The sequence below is a fragment of the Cyprinodon variegatus genome, unplaced genomic scaffold (assembly GCF_000732505.1).
Source record: "Cyprinodon variegatus isolate N-32 unplaced genomic scaffold, C_variegatus-1.0 Scaffold383, whole genome shotgun sequence".
NCBI lineage: Eukaryota > Metazoa > Chordata > Actinopteri > Cyprinodontiformes > Cyprinodontidae > Cyprinodon > Cyprinodon variegatus.
In genome coordinates, this window is record NW_015150836.1 from 220,028 (window position 1) to 234,489 (window position 14,462).

At 38.9% G+C, this 14,462-nt stretch overlaps 1 protein-coding gene across 1 annotated transcript in view; it reads right to left on the reverse strand.

Annotated features, from left to right (window-relative positions):
- Positions 1-14,462, reverse strand: part of LOC107092498 (sodium/calcium exchanger 2-like) — a 209,638-nt gene that overhangs the window by 33,489 nt on the left and 161,687 nt on the right. The window contains exons 4-9 of the mRNA XM_015387001.1: positions 6,932-7,415; positions 3,758-3,895; positions 2,508-2,735; positions 1,701-2,081; positions 1,467-1,592; positions 1,146-1,341 (exon numbers count right to left, since the gene is read on the reverse strand). Coding sequence (XP_015242487.1) covers positions 1,146-1,341; positions 1,467-1,592; positions 1,701-2,081; positions 2,508-2,735; positions 3,758-3,895; positions 6,932-7,306 — 1,444 coding nt within the window. The 5' untranslated portion in view covers positions 7,307-7,415. The remainder of the gene's footprint in view (positions 1-1,145; positions 1,342-1,466; positions 1,593-1,700; positions 2,082-2,507; positions 2,736-3,757; positions 3,896-6,931; positions 7,416-14,462) is intronic.

Below are 14,462 nucleotides of genomic sequence, written 5' to 3' on the forward strand. Positions count from 1 at the left end.
TATATATATATATATATATATATATTTTTTTATATTTTTTTTTTTATATATATATATATATAGAAAGAATCTGAATCTGCAAGAAATTCTCAAATGAGAGAACTGTACAGTAGAAACCTAAAACTTCCCATGATTGGAATCTTGCCCTTTCTCCAAGTTTAGCTGAAAATGTTTGGGTTTAAAAATCTTTGGGTCAGGCAGTTTTATTTCCTGCTCATGTTTCAAACAATGAGGGAAAGTTAATCCTTTCTAACTCAGTTAGGAAGACAAACCAGCCTTCCCATTGACATCAGGGACAACTATTGATGCAATCGATGCAAATGACCATCAGTGCCCCTCAGTCTGCCTTCATAACTATGCAGGAGAAGTTAGCACAGGGTAATTGATAGGAATATCTTACTGTCCTGTTGTTGAAGGTAAACACAGAGAAATATTCCTGCCGAAGATTTAAGTGGTTCAAAAAAGGCATGAATGAAAGTTCAGCAGTCAGATGAGAACAAAGTCGAGTTGTGTTGCATCAAATCAGCCCTCCATGCTTCAAGAAGGAGTAGTTTTTCTCAGTGAGTGCCATGCCGATGTTTAAAAGCAGAGGTGGAAGTATTATCATTAAACTCTGTGTTCATTGCAGATCTGCCTTAGACACAAGACACTTCACTACACACACCATGAAAAAGGAGTGATGATAGAAGAATCCTGGTGTGCTCTTGCCATCTTAAGACCTCTGTGCTACAGAAAATAGGAGGAGGCTGCAGCTTTGAATTTTTAAACAGAGGCCCAAAATTACTTGGAGTGTCTCTGTCTAGACAAGTGGACCAGAATCCCTCTGACAGGACTGGCAATCTGGGGACCAACTACACATGATGTCTCAAGGCACACATCTAAGACTTAAAAACAATGGAAATATAACCAGACGCTGGATCAAAATGAGCCAGATTATAGTGCAAACGGAAGCAATTTAAAGCTTCCATATCCCTTACCTTGTCTCTTTTGGCACTTTCAATTTTGCAAAATGTTTCTCTTTATTTGAAACCAAAAAATGTCAAAAACTTGATAAAAATTTCAGTTCAATGGTAATGAACAACTTAAGAAGGGAAATCTTTCAGTCTATCCATGTGAACTCATCTGTAACCTTCTGGTGTCACTACCTTGACAGACCACAGCCAGAGTGAGGACGCCACAGTTCTCCATGCACTGACTGTGGGCGCTCTCAAAGGAGATGTGGCTGCAGACAGCCAGGTCATCCTCTTCATCCTCCTCCTCGTCAGCCACCACCACCCGGCGGGCGTTGTCGGCGGCATGCTTCTTCAGGACATTTCCAGCTCCGATCATCATCCTGGTCGCCTTGAGGAGACAAGACAAGTTAAACTGGAGTCATGAATAAAACTGATTTGATCGGGAGCTGATTAAATGTGAATCATGAATTTCTAATTGTAGTTCATGATCTAATCACAGCCTTGTGATGGTACCTGTATGCGGTAGAAGGCGCGGCTCTTCTGCTGGTGAAGCAGGGCGTAGTAGTTGGCCAGCTCCATGAGTTGGTCCAGTTCTTTGTCCGGATATTTCTGCTTCAGCTCCTTCAGGATGCGAATCATCTGCAGAAGACGACATAAATAGTTCAGGCATCACTTTCAGAGTCAACAGGAGGAAGAGGTTTGACTGAACTTCCTCTCATCTTCTCAGTTTAGCTCTGCTTTTCTAACCTCCTTGCGGCTCTCATCCAGCTCCCTGCTGCTCTCCACATTCACGGTGGTGCTGTTGGAGTTTGGCAGGTTGCCCCTGGCTCCCGCCGCAGCACTGATGTTGTTCGCCGTGGCGCCCGCCGTGCCATCCTGAGCACCGCCCCCGCCGTTCTCAGCAGGGACCACTGCGCTTCCTCGGGGTGGCAGCTTGCCATCCATTATCATCTCCATGCCGCCTTTGGTAGGGGTCAAGTCCCCCTCGGTTTCCACGACGATGCCATGGCGCTTGTCGGCTCGGTAGCGTTTGCCCATGTATTTGTAGAAGAGCAGACGGCGGTCGGCGATCCAGGCCAGGAGGACGCAAACCGGGAAGAACAGAAGCGTCACCAGGGCCTCCCAGACCTACAGCACAAAAAAATGAAAACAAACATCCATCCATGCATGGTCAAAACCTGCACATCTGGGCTGCAGAGGAGAATCAGAAGCAAAGAATCTTTATTTTCCACCTGTACTCCAGGTGCATTCATCAGCACAGTTCATCATTACAATATGATACACATTGAATGAGAGCTATAATGAGTAGAGCTGCAATTAATTATTTTTTTTCTACTATTTGATTAATCTGTTAATTTTCTTTTTTTAATGAAGCCATTATTAATCGGATCTCAAAAGGTCACTTAAATATTATATACAGCATTTAAACTGGGTGAAGCTAAGACCAAGCCACCTGAGGAGGTCTGGATAGAGGATATTGCTATATAATTTATATATAAAAATATTGTTATTGATAATTTTTTTGGGGGCTTTTGGTCAAACAGGCAGCCTCACCTCCACCACGCTTGGTGAAATAACAGCCAGAATGAGGTAGAGCCATATGTAGGCGAAGATGCTCCAGAAGGCAGTGATGAAGAACACCCTGAGGTGTTTGATCTTCCGCGATTGGCCTACCGGGATTGACCATACACAGATCCCGATGATCACAAACATGTTGAAGGCGGCGCTTCCAACAATGGTGCCCGGTCCAAGCTGACCTGCTTCGAATTTGTGACCACACACCTGTGAAGAAATGATGCACACTTTGAAATAAATTATGAAAATGGTTTAACTTTTAACTGTGTGAAAAGATTCCAGTTTGTTAATGTTAATGATATATAAAGATGATATAAATATTTCACTAATAGGCCCAATTAGTTTTGCTATATCAATAGTTTGAATTAGTCAGACGGTATAGAAGTTGCACTTTTATGCTGATGACACTATGCTATATTTGGCCAAGCACTCTTACCTGTTAGATCAACTACAGCTACAGCTAACTACAAACCTGGATGACCTTAAATATTTTGAATTCCAAATTCAGACAAAGTAGAAATAATTGTCTTTTGACTTAATTCAACTCCCATGGAGTCAAATCTAACACTTTTAAAAGTGTTAAACAGTTAACATTTTAAAATAGTTGGAATGACACTTCAACACTTATCAGGGTTGAACTTAGCAACCACTAGGTTATAGTGTCAAAAGTTAAAACCACACACTAATGTTAACACTTCATCAGAATTTATTGACAAATATAGCTGAGTATCATCAGCATAACAGTGGAAGTGAATCCTATGCTGTTTGATACATTATAGCCACAGCTGCCATGGGGCATGCTGACAGAAGCAAGGCTGCTGTAATCAGGCTCTACCAGGCCCTCTGAACGCCATCAATACTTCACAGATGCATTTTGGGTGTCCTTCCCAAGGACTCAAGGACCTCAGATGTTTGATGAAAATCTGTATCCTGTGCCTCAACCTCTGAGTCCACTGATACGGCGGTTAGTACACTTAGGTTAGTACACTAAGAAATAAGAGTTCACAGGAAGGTTGGCATTCTGGATAAAACTTTGCTAAATATTTATTTTAAAATCAACACTTAACAGAGGGCCTTAAATCTTACCATGCAGATTTACACCAGCCCACTGGAGGAACTAAGTTTCATATAAATGAATTAAGCAAAATTAGTTTTGTATTAACGCTGTACTTTAAACATGCAAAATCAACACGGAAATTCAACACATTTGATTTAGGAATAATGTTCACCTCTATCACAGACAGCAGGATCTCCGGAGCGCTGGAGCCCAGAGCCATTAGAGTCAGGTTGGAGACAGTTTCGTTCCAGATTCGAACCGTTGCCACGGATGTTTCCCCGTTAGGCATGGTGATGGTCACCTCCTTCTCCTGTAAAACACAAAAACACACCAATCACTTCAACAGACATTGAGGGGAGAAGTAATGTCAGCAAAGTTAGATCATGTTTTCATTTGTTTGAATAGAAAACCTTGACATAGAAACATATAGAAGTCCAGGAAGTTGTGTTTATTACTGGAACATATTCTCAATGTTTTGTTGGAGGTACTATATTATTTGTTTTATCAGGGGTGTTTTTTTAATATTTATTACAGGGGAAAAAAAGCTTAAACCCAATAAGAACCTCAGAGGAATCCACATTAGTTATTACTGATAAAGAGTAGTAACCAAACTCACAGAGATTCACAGAGCTCCTGCTAAATGGGCCTGAGGTCTCTGCTGCAGTGACGGATCACTGGGAATCTGCCTCGACATTAATTCACCCTGACCTTGAGCAGAATGGAGGCAGTCTAGTTGGGGCAAGACTCACTCACTGTCCCCACTTCCCTTTCAGCTGCTCATTCTGTTATCATCTTCTTCTACTTGCCTCCAATTTATCTGGCTACGTTTCCATAATGGCCAATACAACCTCAATTCGTTCTGTCTTCCCCTATCTGCCCAGCTCAGACGATGAGCTGAATAGGGTGAGACGGCCTTTGCGGACACACTGAGGTGAAGATGTAAATGCCAAGGAGCTGCAACTGATTTCTAAAATCCAGCAATTCTACCATTAGGTTTTTCCTAAATTATTTTCTTGTCTTTTCAAGAAGAATCAAGTCATCAAATGTATTTTGTTTTAGTATCTTTCAAAAGACAAATGTCACCTAATGAAATTATGATACCAAATGATGGCTTTATTCCTGTTCTCCATTGATCTAAAGTCTTTCCTGGTTGGAATGACTCTAGATGGTTCACATAAGATCTCATGATACTGAAACACTGTAGGAACATAAAGGTGACATTCTGCATTTTAAAAGTCAGAACCTGATAACTCAGAACAGATTCACAATTAGAAACAAAACCTGAAACCTACATTTTGGATTTAAACAGCTCCTACCAGGATCCCCTCAAATCCTCAGTACACCTTGCGAGTTCTGGAATTCTATAAGAATATTCCATTACAGACTATGTGACGTGGATCTAATGAACTCCAGAGCAAAAATCAAATTTGACACACTAATAATAAATAAGAAAGTGCAGAAGTGCAGCTACAGATATATACTTCCTGAATAATATTGTGTAATCACTATAGATTTTGCCTTCCACATGTGGATATCTAAAGTATACCTGCTGCTCTTGCAGCCTATTTTTAATGCTAACTATGATTCTGTTGTCTTCTTTTTGCTGTTGTTATGTTCTCTGTTATATGTTCCTCTAATCTCATACATGTGTGGAAGCAGACTTCTGCTGAAATCTGATTTTACAGTTCTGACTAGGAATGTGGATCTTATTTTAGTGATCTACAAATGGCACAACAGAGAGGAGAGTGCTTTTAATAAATGTAACCCCCCCCCGCCAAAGAGACTGAATATAAACTTATACATTGAGCAGGAATTTTCTTCAATGCCATCTCCCTCTGTTGCAGCTGCAGCATTATTGCTCCATGTTGGTGCTCCACAGATTATGGCTTTTCATACTTGTTACGCATGTGCTAAACTCTGATAAGTAATAAATAAAACATACTATGTGTCATGTTACCACAAAATGATTACTTGAGAAGACAAGTCAATTTCTATTGGCTGATATAAGGCCGTACATTGTAGCAGTTACAACAAGCGGAGATAACTATTTGAGTGTGTTGAGTTTATTTCTGATCCCTCACCTAAACTCTGACCCTGATTAAGCCCACAGGATTGTAAATTCTTTGTCTGAGTGACCTTGACCCAACAGTGTTGTATTTTCACCTGACCATGACCCTGGGCAGCCTAAGGACCTCAAATTGTTCGACTGTGGATTCCATTACTTCTGCTTTCTGTAAATCTTCCCAAGAGATTTAGCCCCCATTCTAAAAGCCATCCTGTTGGAGCTGTGCTTTGACACCAGGTAATTTATCAATATTCTCTGCTTATTACCCCACTCTGGTCTCTCATCTCTGTTATTGTGTCCAAGAATCAGCAAACCACTCTTTAATTTGAAAATAAATCCTTTTGAACTCTGTCTTTTTCTGCGTAAAGTATTCTGGGTCTTTACCAAATTTAAATTCTCATCATATATCATCAGTCACGTTTCAGTTTTTGTTTTTAGTGTTAGTGTAATGAATGCCTTAATCATTTTTAATACTTTTAATCCTTGAACCTTTGAACATAGAGAATGGAATATAAACTCCTATAAACATTGGAGACGTGTTCACGGTACCCCGCCATTCATCCATAGACCGCTGAAGATCGGCACCAGCCCCTCCCTAAACCTGACAGACAAGCTGTAGAAAAAGGATGGAATAAACATTCTTAGTCCAATAACTCTCGGCTATTGGCAGGTTTCCCGCAGATCTCTGCTCCTCCATGGGAGCCGTCTGCCTTTCTCTGTTGTGCAAATCTGCATTTTACTTTTATTCTTTAAAAAGACGTCCTCTGGGTCACTCTCCCCTCCTTCTGCTTAGTTTACTCCCATCTACATTTTGGTCAACATCAAAAAGTTATGGCACCTACCTGTGTTGTATTGATTTCTACAGACAATTTGAGAAAAAAAACTATTTTAATAGATCCTTAGATGGGCAGCAGCCTTTCACATTCAGAGAGTGAAAACAATTAGGAGATGGTCAACTAAAGGCTGATGCTATTCTCAGGTTCTGCTGTTTGCTTTATTTTGTTTGTACCACTAAAAGACAGGACTTAACTGGTCCTTTCCTGTTTCCATAAAACAATCTGTCCCCTTGTTCATCAGGGCATCAGAAATCCAAAAATAAACAGTAAGAAATCCTTCAAAATCCCTAAAAAGCTGTTAATAATTCATTTACCATAAAGAATTTACTGCTTGTAAGTAAAATAGTTATTGCGAGACAGATGAATGTGTCATTTTATAATATTAACTAAGCCGATTGATTCACAAAACTGGTAGAAAGCACCTGGTTCTGTGTTTTCCTCCCACCTGCGATGTGATGACCTCTATGGACGCCATGAAGCGGTCTGCGATGATGGACACTCCCAGGAACATGTACATGAGAGAAACAAAGTAGACCACGGCTCTGGCCACCTGATAACCGAGCCCAGGATTATCCGGCTTCCAGACGGGCAGCAGAATTCCCGGTTCACACACCGTCTCCTGGTTACACTTATCCTTGAGGGCAGGGGCGGTGCTGTTCCCATAAGCCAGGGATGGAGAGAAGGAGGAAGGATAGGAGGAGGGCAGAGCGGCCCTCAGACTGGGGTCAGCGCTGGGGTCACTGCGCTGCGACTCCGGCTGGCAGGGAGGCAGCGGGGAGAGGAGCAGGAGGAAGAGGAGGAAAGGGGCAAAGGTGGACATGGCGATGCTGGGTTCCCACGGGCAGCGAGAGGGATGGATGAAGAAGAGGATGATGGGATTAGGCTGAGATGGGATCTGGGTAAAGCTGAAAGCGATGCAACGAGCTCACCTGCAAACAGACAAAAAAAATGAATCCCTTTTATTTCCTTTTGTTCTTGTTAAATCAGAGCAAAATACAGGAAGGTAGAGATGCAGTGAAGCAGAAGAAGAATCGGATGAAAATAGATCAAAGCTATTCAAATATCATGAAGACTGTCTGATTCTCACAACATCCAGAGCAAACAAAAAAGACATTATTAGGTTATATTTTTCACAGCAGAAAATACAACTGAACATCTATGTGTGTTCTATAGATTTATAGCTATATTAATTTTTGGATATTTTTCATCTTTTATATTTTTTGGGTTTCATCTTCTCAAAGTTCTCCTAGAACCAGGCAAAGTGACTTTAAACATGATAATCTCTGTTTTCCTGCCTCTGTGCTGGTTGTAGTCGTTCCAACTTTCCTGTAGAACGTTAAAGCTGTTAAATTCCCCATTAAGACCAAAAACAAATGGTAACTAAAAGATCATATATATATATATATATATATATATATATATATATATATATATATATATATATATATGCCTTGCAGCAACAAGGTTCTGGGTTCAATTCCACAGCCCGGGGTCTTTCTGCGTGGAGTTTGCATGTTCTCCCTGAGCATGCGTGGGTTCTCTCCGGGTACTCTGGCTTCCAAACAGTCCAAAAACTTCTCTAAATTGTCCTTAGGTGTGAGTGTGTGCATGAATGGTTGTGTGTCTCTGTGCTGCTAATTATTCATTTTGGGGCCTATTTATATCGATTGTACGGGTTGCAACCAACAGGGGGATTATCGGATCATTCAAAGACCAAATATAAACTCTTGACAGTCTCCCATTTTTTGATAATATGCAGTTTAACCACATAAAATTGTCACATAGTTTATATTATTAAATCCCACCTGTGACAGCAAGGAGCAAAAATAACCTGTAGTGAAGCAACAACCAAAAACATTTTAAATAGCTTTGATAAATAAAAATAATTAAGTAAATAGTAAAAAAATAGACATAAATAAATCAAACAATCAAATTTCGATCATATTTTTAAATAAGTAGATTAATTAGCTCTTAAAACGATGTAAAATATGCTAGAGCTCTATTGGAAAACATAAACTACCTTTATTTTATCATTTATAAGTAATTCTAAACATGATTGAGGAGATATATTTGTAAAAAAGCAGAATTTTATAATGAAAGTTTGTGTTTTTGTTACTATATATAACAATCATTATAAATGAAAAACGAATGAATTGCTCTTGGGGGCCTTCTTGTTTCCTTCGGACCCTAAGCAGTGGCTTAGTTCTCTTCTGCCTCAGGTGGACTATTTTCAAACTGAGTCTAATCTGATAACCTTAACGATTAAAGCAGAAACTGCTCCTCGTTTCCACACATCCAACATAATTTCTGGGGTTTGGTGTTAGGATTCTGCACCAGGCAATGAACCAGAGTGGAATACTTGAAGCCTCAGGTTTGACTCGAAGTGACTTCCTAAGCTAGCAGTTTATACTCAGAGTGATCAGAAAAATGAAGACATATGTTCCTGAAAAAAACTTAAAAACAGTCTGAACAGGCTAATGGATGATTGATATGGCAGCATGTTGAAAAGATTGTGTCTAAAGAAGGAGGTGATTTATGTTACTCCTCATGAGGTGTCTGAAAGTCAATAAAAAGAGGCGGCCTCTAAAGATCCTTCTTCAGTCCCTTTTGATCCCATCATATCAGAAGATCTGTCACATATCATCTGAACGTGGCTAAAATTAAACAGAAAGCCTTTTCCTGGAGCATTCACGCATCAGCAGCTGGAAAAGGAACAACCCCTCATACGGAACATCAGCAAACATGTTTGCCCTCCATGTTTGCTCTCTACTGTAGCATCATGGCAGAAAAACACTGCAGAGCGAATCTGCCTACAGACCAAACAGGGGTTAGAGTCATTTTTCCAAACCCTTGTTTTCTTTTACCTTCACCGATTCACAGATGAATCCAAACATAGGCTGATCTCAGTTGTGAAAAGGTGCAAATGAAGCCAACAGGTTCCAATTTAAAGCTTAAAACTCAATTCCCTGAGTGTTGTTAGGGGCCCTGTGCTCTAAGCTAAATCAGTTCATTCAGACTGTTTCTCTTGAATGAAGATTTAAAGTGGAGCTAAAAAGTATTTAGTCAGCCACTGATTGTGCAACTTCTCCCTACTTCTCTGTAATTTCCATCATAGGCACACTTTAACTACGAGAGGCAAAATGAGAAAAAAAAATCATATTGTAGGATTTGTAAAGAATTTATTTGTAAATTATGGTGGAAAATAAGCATTTGGTCGAATACAAACCAGCAAGATTTCTGGCTCTCACAGACCTATAACTTCTTCTTTAAGAAGCTCTTTTTTCTCCACCCGTTACCTGTATTATTGGCATCTGTTTGAACCCATTATCTGTATAAAACACACTTGTCAACAGCCTCAAACTGTCACACACCAATGTGATTTACTGGATTTTTTTTTCTCATTTTGTCTCTTATAGTCAGACTGTACTTATGATGATAATTACAAACATCTCTAATTATTCTAAGTAGGAGAACTTGCACAATCAGGGGCTGATTAAATACTTTTTGGCTCCACTGTATTTATCTGGCTCAAGGTCAACAGCTGAATGTGTCCTTATACCTTACTGTTAAATTACTGAACTGAAGCCTCAGGCTCCTAAATCTAAATCACTGTCTCATAAAGTGCGACTGTGTTTCTGCTGATGTGGATTTTACCTCAAATCGGTTTTGGATTTGATTAATGGAAAGCCAAAGGTCCAATTATGACTGTGAGCCTTTTTACGCTGAGGGAAGACAAAAAGGCAGAGTTGAGTTTGAACAAGGAAGGAAATAAATAAAAGAAGCAAAAAAAGTAGACGAACATTATAAAATGTTAAGAGATTAAAAGAAAGATTAAACAAATAAAAATTAAGTGTTTAAAGGTTTATAAAGACCAAAAATGTAAGAAAGTCTGAATAATTCTGCTCTCAGGTGGGAATTTACTAAGCGAAGCAACATGCTCTGCTTTTTACATGCATGCAGAAACAGGAAAACCGATTTACTCTGTGAAAATGTGACACATTTTGGTTCAGCAGAAACTAATTAAAAACACATAACCAAGGGTAAATGTTATGCATTAGATGCTTCCATAACCCACCATTTATGTAACCCACAAAGTGCCTCAGTACAAAGACGCTATTTGCTTTTTAGCAGCAAAAACGTTCTGCTTGTCCAGTTTCAGTATTGGATAAGCAGACTCTGGTTGCACACATTTAACAATGATGAACAGGTTATTGTTTAATATTGTTTAAGTTCTTTCACTTGATGTTCCTTTTTCATCCTCTATAAATAATGCTATACTTGCTGTGGCTAACAAAATGCCTGATTGTCTTTGTAGATCACAACAAATCCCACAGAGTCATAGAGCTTATACTGTTGCACACAGACTACAAAATAAACTTAAATTATGGATAATGAACTAGATAATTCAAGGTCTTCATCAGTATGCCAGAGAGAGATGCTATGCATTAAAATATATTTTTCCTCTCAGGTTTTTAGGGATTTTTTCTTTAGTTTTTTTTTTAAGAATAAGTTCACAGCAATATTTCCATTCTCAGGTTGATTTTTCAGATGAGTTCGGGGTCCATGTCAGAAAATGTCAGGAGTTTGTCTCTATATGAAACAATGATTCATATTTCATTACTTTTAATCTTTGGTTTTTGCTTTATCTGTAAAATTTAGATACCTTAATTTCAATTTAATTCTACCAGTATCTAAATAACTACAACTCTGTGCTTAGGGCCTGGTACAGTGGAGGGGTTGTGGTGCTGTGGGCCTGTTTCTCTTCCAGGAATCATAATATAAAGCTTTGAATTATAAACTCTGCAAAAACTGATCTAAAAATATCAGATATCTAAAAAGAACCCAACTATATGAACCAATAAACTCATCAAACGCTTCATCAGCTGCAAACAAAATCACAACGACAATCTTAGTCCTCAGAACTGAAACCTAGATGTTTTTAAGGACTAACCGCAGTACAGAGTAATACTATAATTATGGCACTGAGGATTTTATAGGTGTATTTCCTTTAGTTTATTTACTCTGTTGGTTAGGCTGCGTTGCAGCTCTTCAGCATCATCAAATATATGAGTAACAAGGTAGTTATAATAAGATGTAAACACAAAAAAGAGGAGCTTAAAGGCATGGAAACAGTGAAAAGGGAGGAAAAAAACAGGAGCTGAGGAAGGGATCGATGTGAAACAGAGTGAAGGAGGGTGTGAGAGGAGGGAGGAGAAAAGAGAAAGAGAGAGGAGTAACAAATGAGAGGAAGGATGGAGGGGGAGGATGGGATGTCCTGAGGAGATGCTGTTTGGAGTCCTCAATCATAACAGAGCCGCAGCGTGTTGGCATGGTAACAGGAGGGATGGGCCCCTCTGGGATCATCGATCGTTGAGAAAGTGGTCGTTCATCAGTAGGGGCAGGCCGGGGTCCCAGCAGAGCCACAGTCCATGCACAGACTTGTGTTTCTACCTGCAGTGGGACTCTGCATCAATGTCCATTTAATTGATGCCTCACCTAAACCAAAACACCATTCACAGCATTCCTCCAAACCCCTTCCTCACCCTAAAAACAGGCATTTATCCACATTTGGACCGTGCTTTCACTCTCCCCTCTCCATAAGGACCGTTGCTCAGAAAAGGCCCTTAATATGCAGCATAAACTACTATGGGCTTCCTTTAATTGATCGTTTTACTTTCTAAAACGTAACGTTTCTCCCTGGATATCAACCAGTTCTTATTCTTCAAAAGCATGAATTTAAAGCAGGGAGACACCAAAAAGATTTAAATATTACTGTGACCTCTCTGCTGCAAAAGCCTCCAGAAACATGGAGACGTTAGAGTATTTTGATTTAACTTCTGCTTTAGGTTCAGGCGACGAGCAGAACCTCACAGTACAGAGCCAGATGGGGCAAATTCTTCTCTATACAGACTGATTCTTCATGCTGTTTTTTTTTTTTTTGAAACAACTTTTGGGGAATTGAATGATTAAGACACAAATGTCCTACCCATGTATGGCCCAAATACAAAATACAAATCACTTCAACCAAAGAGAAAATTTTTAATAATAAAAAAAAAGTGTTAAAATGCAATTTTTGGAGTCTCAAATATTTTATTTGCATTCAAAAACTCTTTTCTTTGATTGAAAACGTTTATCTTTTCATTGAAGTTACTTTTATTTTTTTATTGATTCGGTCGTTTGTTTGTTTGTTTGAAGCAGCTTCCTTTTTATGTCACAAATGTCCTACCCATTATATGATCCAATCAAAAAACTATGTTACTTCAATTGAAAAAGTTGCTTTAAACAAAAAACACTGCACTTCTATCAAATAAAACATTTTCAATCAGTGTTCAAATGTATTTTTTTGAGTCTCAAATATATTTTTGCATTCAAATACTTTTTTTCTTTGATTGAAAAGTGTTTTTTTTTTATGTGAAGGTTTGAAGTGAAGCTTTTTTTAATTGAAAATATATTTTTTGATTGAAGCAAACTTTTTTTGATTGAATGATAAAGAAACAAATCTACCTTCATAGTATTTATAATGTGACCTTCAGAAATCAGGCATCTGTGCTTAGTTTTTTTCCTCATTATCCTCAATTTTTAACCCTTCTTCCTCGCTTCTTCCTAAGTGAAAAACATTTTGAGCCATTGTTGTGATTGTCTCTTACGTTCCATTTCTTATGTTTTATCAGGGCCGCTCAGTGGTGCAGTGAGTAGCACTGCTGCCTTGCAGCAAGAAGGTTCTGGGTTTGATTCTTGGAGTTTGCATGTTCTCCCTGAGCATGTGTGGGTTCTCTCCGGGTACTCTGGCTTCCTCCCACAGTCCAAAGACATGAGTGTTAGGTTAATTGGCTTCTCTAAATTGTCCTTAGGTGTGAGTGTGTGCAAGAATGGTTGTGTGTCTCTGTGTTGCCCTGCGATGGACTTGCAACCTGTCCAGGGTGGACCCCGCCTCTCGCCCATTGACAGCTGCAGATAGGCACCAGCACCCCTCGATCCCACTCGAACAAATTTATTTTTTTAAATGATTGGAAAAATCTTTCCAAAGCAAGATGTTGGTTTCTGATAACTGTCTGCATCAGACTTGGAAGCAACAATATTTCATCAATCTCTTCCTCTTTGTTTTTTTGGTGTTAATTCAGCTAGATTCTAATATTTTCCAGCATGGATGGACTATTTAGGTTGAAGTCACAGCATCTTAATTAGATCTAGATCAAGGCTTTAACTAAACATATTTGTTTGAGCCATTAGAAGCCGGAGAAACAAACTCACCTGTTGCATAATCAAAGAAATCCTGAATTGAAAGTGACAAACCCACATTCTCCTCCAGGATATTCTGTTAGAATCTGTGTTTTTTCTATCAGTTAAATCAAGTCACCCAGAATCTAAAGCTGTAAATTAACCCCAGCCCATCACACTACCACCACCATGTTTAACTGTAGGTATGACCTTTTCTTACTATCTGTTAACAGGAGGTGCATCGTCTTGGTAGATGTTCTCATTTGTTCTTCATAAACTATATTCTTAAGGGTCTAGATCAGGGGTAGCAAATTAGAAATCAGCGGGGTCCAGATAAAGAAAATCAACAACAAGTAAAGGTCTGGAGACATTTTTAATGATAAACTGTTACTTTAAACAGAATTTAACACGTTTGAAATAAAATGAGGTTTTTATGCATCCATTTTATACATTGACTTTTTAAATAAAAAATATAAAAAAGGAAAAATATAAAATTTTTCCATTTTAAAATCTAAATTGTTTTTGAAGTAGAGAACAACAAACGTTCAGTTTGGTTTATAGAACATTTCCTGATTCAAATATTTTATAAAACACCTGAACTGTTTGTTTTTTTCTTTCTTTTTCCTAGCTTAATGAGAGCAGTGGGCTTTAGGCTGCCCTGCAAGGCTTTAAATCAGGGTTGAATGGTGACAAAGCCATTCTAAAGCTCATATCAAGGTGCTCATTTTGAGCCTGGATCCATATTTATTTTTGATTCT